This window comes from Echinops telfairi, unplaced genomic scaffold (assembly GCF_000313985.2).
Source record: "Echinops telfairi isolate 266 unplaced genomic scaffold, ASM31398v2 ScPeMD7_7469;HRSCAF=8507_1, whole genome shotgun sequence".
In the NCBI taxonomy this organism is placed as follows: Eukaryota; Metazoa; Chordata; class Mammalia; order Afrosoricida; family Tenrecidae; genus Echinops; species Echinops telfairi.
This window is the reverse complement of record NW_022111373.1, coordinates 31,271,725-31,275,512: the sequence shown is the minus strand read 5'-3', so window position 1 is coordinate 31,275,512 and position 3,788 is coordinate 31,271,725. Positions and strand designations below refer to the sequence as shown.

At 47.8% G+C, this 3,788-nt stretch overlaps 1 protein-coding gene across 1 annotated transcript in view; it reads left to right on the top strand.

The window, feature by feature from the left end:
- Positions 1-1,906: 1,906 nt before the first annotated feature.
- The window catches only part of DCP2 (decapping mRNA 2), a 61,616-nt gene continuing 59,734 nt past the window's right edge, over positions 1,907-3,788 (top strand). The window contains exon 1 of the mRNA XM_004706579.2: positions 1,907-2,072. Coding sequence (XP_004706636.1) covers positions 2,020-2,072 — 53 coding nt within the window. The 5' untranslated portion in view covers positions 1,907-2,019. The remainder of the gene's footprint in view (positions 2,073-3,788) is intronic.

The following is a 3,788-nucleotide window of genomic DNA, read 5'->3' as shown; positions in this document are numbered from 1 at the left end:
GCGTTAGCACTCTCCCCTTAAAAAAAAAAGTTCTCTGCTTTAGCTTGCAAAACTGACTTCCTGCAAGACATCCCCAAGAAGAAGCCACATGGACCTACCCCCATGCAACTCTGAGTGCTGGAGCAGCCGTGTGGAGATCCCTGCCAGCACTGAGCAGCTTACACATCACTGACTCCATTTTCCTCCTGCAGTCAGCATCATTGCCTCTGTTTTGTGAGATGGAGGATTTTGTGGATTGGTGTTGGACATACAGTATAGGTTAATGTTGGACTTGTGGGCTTGGGCAGCACTGGGTTGGGATGTTTTCTTGATGCACACTTAACCTTTATGTAAAACACTGTCTTATACATGAGTTTCTGTGGATTTGTTTCTCTAAAGTACCCAGACTAACACAGGTAGACTGAACTCTTGAGAAAGCAGTCATATATGGGGTAATGGGGTGTAAAGTAGAAGAGAAAGATGAAAGGATGGATCTAGTTTCTTCAAGGATCCTGAGTGGAATCAACTCCATTAAGCAAGATAAGGAATGATTTAGGTTGGAGGGGTGAGTGTGTAGGAAACGTAGGATGCAAACCACTTGTTCAGGTTCAGTCAGTATTTTCTGATATCTCACTAAATGCCACCATGTGGGGCTGGATGCTGAAAGGTGGAGGTGAGCCACCTCAGTGGCTTGTAAGTGAAAGGAAGAACAGCCCCAGACTTAGAGGTGTGTGTGTGTGTGAGAGATATTTGGCTAACTTCTTGGGATCTGCCAGGCAGATATGAGGATCTCTGTTATGGAAAGAATGTTCAAACTTCTTGTTGTCCTATGGGGCAGATTAAAACTGTTCATTGGTTTTCCAAGGCTGTAATTAAAACAAAAACAAACAAAATACCTTTTTATTAACGTGATTTTGATGAAAGTTACAAATTGGGTTACCTTTCAACAATTCATACATTTTGATTCATGATACGGATTGCAAGCCCCCAAATTGTAACAGTACTCTTCCCAGCTCCTCCCAGCGTTTACCATTTTCACTCATTCTTCTTTTCTACCTCAATCTACCTTCGGAGCTCTACGCCTGCGTTGGTAAGGTTGTGCTCCGTAGAGGAGCAGTCTGTCATGCGCTTTCTGGCACAGTGGTTCCGAGTTGGGCTGCTAAGTCCAAGATTTCAAAATCACCAGCCGCTCCGTGGGCGAAAACCCACATTTTACTCCGTACAGTTACTATCTCAAGCACCCATGGGACCTGTACGGTCGCGGAGTCGGCATATACTCGATAGCAATGAGTTTGAATTTTTGAAGTTTTTCCTGGTGAGAAGCTGGTTATTTCTAACCGCAGTTTGCTTGGTGTTTAACGGCTGGCACTACCCAGAGTCCTCGAGAAGATGCTCAAGGCCAAACTCACGGCTATCCAGTAATTCCGATTCACAGCGAACCCTACAGGGTAGAGTAGAACGGTTCTCTTGTATTTCCGAGACTGTAAGATGGGCAGGACGCCTCACCTTTCTTCCGCAGAGCGTTATTGGATTCTAACTGTCGGCCTGGCGCCACCAGGACTCCTCAGATCTCGCCAAATTGCGTCTATGGGGAAAGCCTGGGCGCTCTGGACTGCTCTTTAATTGAAAACCAGAGACACCGCGCACGCGCCTACCACCCCTGGGCGCTGTTGAAGGCGGCGGGAAGTTGCTTTCTTGAGCTGCACCTGAGCCACTTGAAAACCGGCTGGGGACGACCCGACAATAAACGAACGTCCCATTGGCTTAGCCTGTAAGGACTCCCGATTTTGCAGCTTGCTATTGGGCCTTTCAAGCAGAGCAGGGGCGTGGCTCCGGGAGCTCCGCCCCGCGCCTTGGCCCAGCCTCGGGGTCCACGGCTGAGGGAGCGGGACGGAAGTGAGCGGGTCCCGCTCCCTCCCCCTCTGGTCCTGGCCGCTAGCACCGCAGCTCCCTTTCGGGCGAGCGGGAGACTCAGCGCAGAGTCCTCGGTCCCCGGCCGCGCGGAGCCGGGATGCCCTGCTCTTACTGTGGGTCCTCATCATGGAAACCAAACGGGTGGAGATTCCCGGCAGCGTCCTGGACGATCTCTGCAGGTACCGCGGTGCCCTGCGCCACCCCTGCCACGTTCCCTTTCGCCCTCTCCCCGCTTTCCGGGTCCTCTCAGACCGTCGACCCCTCGAGTCCGGTTCCTCACATCCACGTCCGCGCTTCCCGCCCGCCGCCGCCCGGCTTCCACCGCCGGCCCTTCTCTGAAGGCGACACCGCCACCTTCTTTTCCACCGCAGCCTCCCTGTTTCTCACGTCCCCGGCCGTCCTGCCCCGGAATTTCCTGATTTCCCCCCAGCTATCGCGCTTCCCTCTAAGCTGGAGCGGGTTTCCCCCTGCCGTTCCCCTTCCCCCGCCCACGGCTTTTCACCGCCCCCGACTTTCCCAGGCCGCCCCCGCCCGGTCTTCCCGGGTTCGTAGCAAGCCCCCCGGGTTCTGGTCCTAGGCCAGGAGCCGTGCTCAAATTGCCCCCCTTGCTCCTCGTGATTCTTAGACGTCCTTGGCGTTCTCCGTAAACTCCGATAACTCGTTGGTCACGCCTGGCGCTCACCTAGGGACGCCGCCAACTACCAGTAAAAAGGCATCCTGGTGCATCCCCAGATCCCGTGCGGGCTGGTGTACCTCGACCAACGGGCGTTGTGCTCCGGCTCTCTGGCGTCGTGATGCCCTGCACTCTCGCCAGGTGTTCACTTGAGTTGTGCAATAAGGGAGATTATAAATGAAAAACAGCTCTGCAATAGCACCTTTGTTTGTTGTGGTTACTGTAAGTCCAGTGTCCTGTAGTGGTGTCGTATTCACCCCCTTCCCCCTCTCCCACTTTATTATTGAGAAGGAAAGAGCTCATATTTGGAGTTTCTACTGTGAGCAGTGGGTGCTCCCCTCACCGATAACATTTTATTGAATTATCAAAACGGCTCAATCGCTGAGAGCGGGTAATTTAGACAAGTTACATTCCTTTTAATTGAGAAAATCAGGGTTTGCAACGTGTAGGGCCTTTTCTTTCCAGTGCCTGTGTCTTTTCTCTTCCACCAGGCTGAGTGAAAGTGAGTCGATTGTAACATTTTAAAAGAAAGGTTCACGTAGATAATAAGTAACTTGACTAATTTTACTGCTAATAAAAACTACTGACACTGCACTTTGGTGATTAATTATAATTTTTGGAATATGATAGGTTGAAATGACCCACTTAAAAGGTATGTATTTTCTGCTATTCGAAATTTACTAAGGAAAACATATATGTGGATAAAGGACTAGAAAGCATGTACCAAGAATGGGAAATAAGGTATTAGGATCTTTATTTTCTTCATGTTTCCAATATTTTTAAAAGGATGCAGAATATTACAAAAAATTAATATGGCTATTTGGAAAGCTGAGCAATAATTTTTGTATGAATTAACATTAAGAGTTTATTTTAGAAAAAGACTGGGTGATTGACATATTTTACAGGGCATCTAAACTAATTTAAAGTTTTCCTAGTAGTATTGGGTTTGATTTGTATATTACCAAGGATTACATCATTTAATGAAAGAAGTCATATTAGCCCTTAAGAAGGTGATTGATTTTTGTATGAAATAGGTTCACAGTTATATTGTGTTTTATAAACAATGTATTCAACATCTGTTAAGGATTACTTATATGGTTTCCCAGTGAGTCTATTTAGGATATTTTCTTTTGCAAGTCTTTTAGAATGCAGTAACCTTTTTTGTTTATTTTTTGTCCATATCTGTTAAGAATGTTTTTTTAGTTTCTTCCAGTTTCAATTT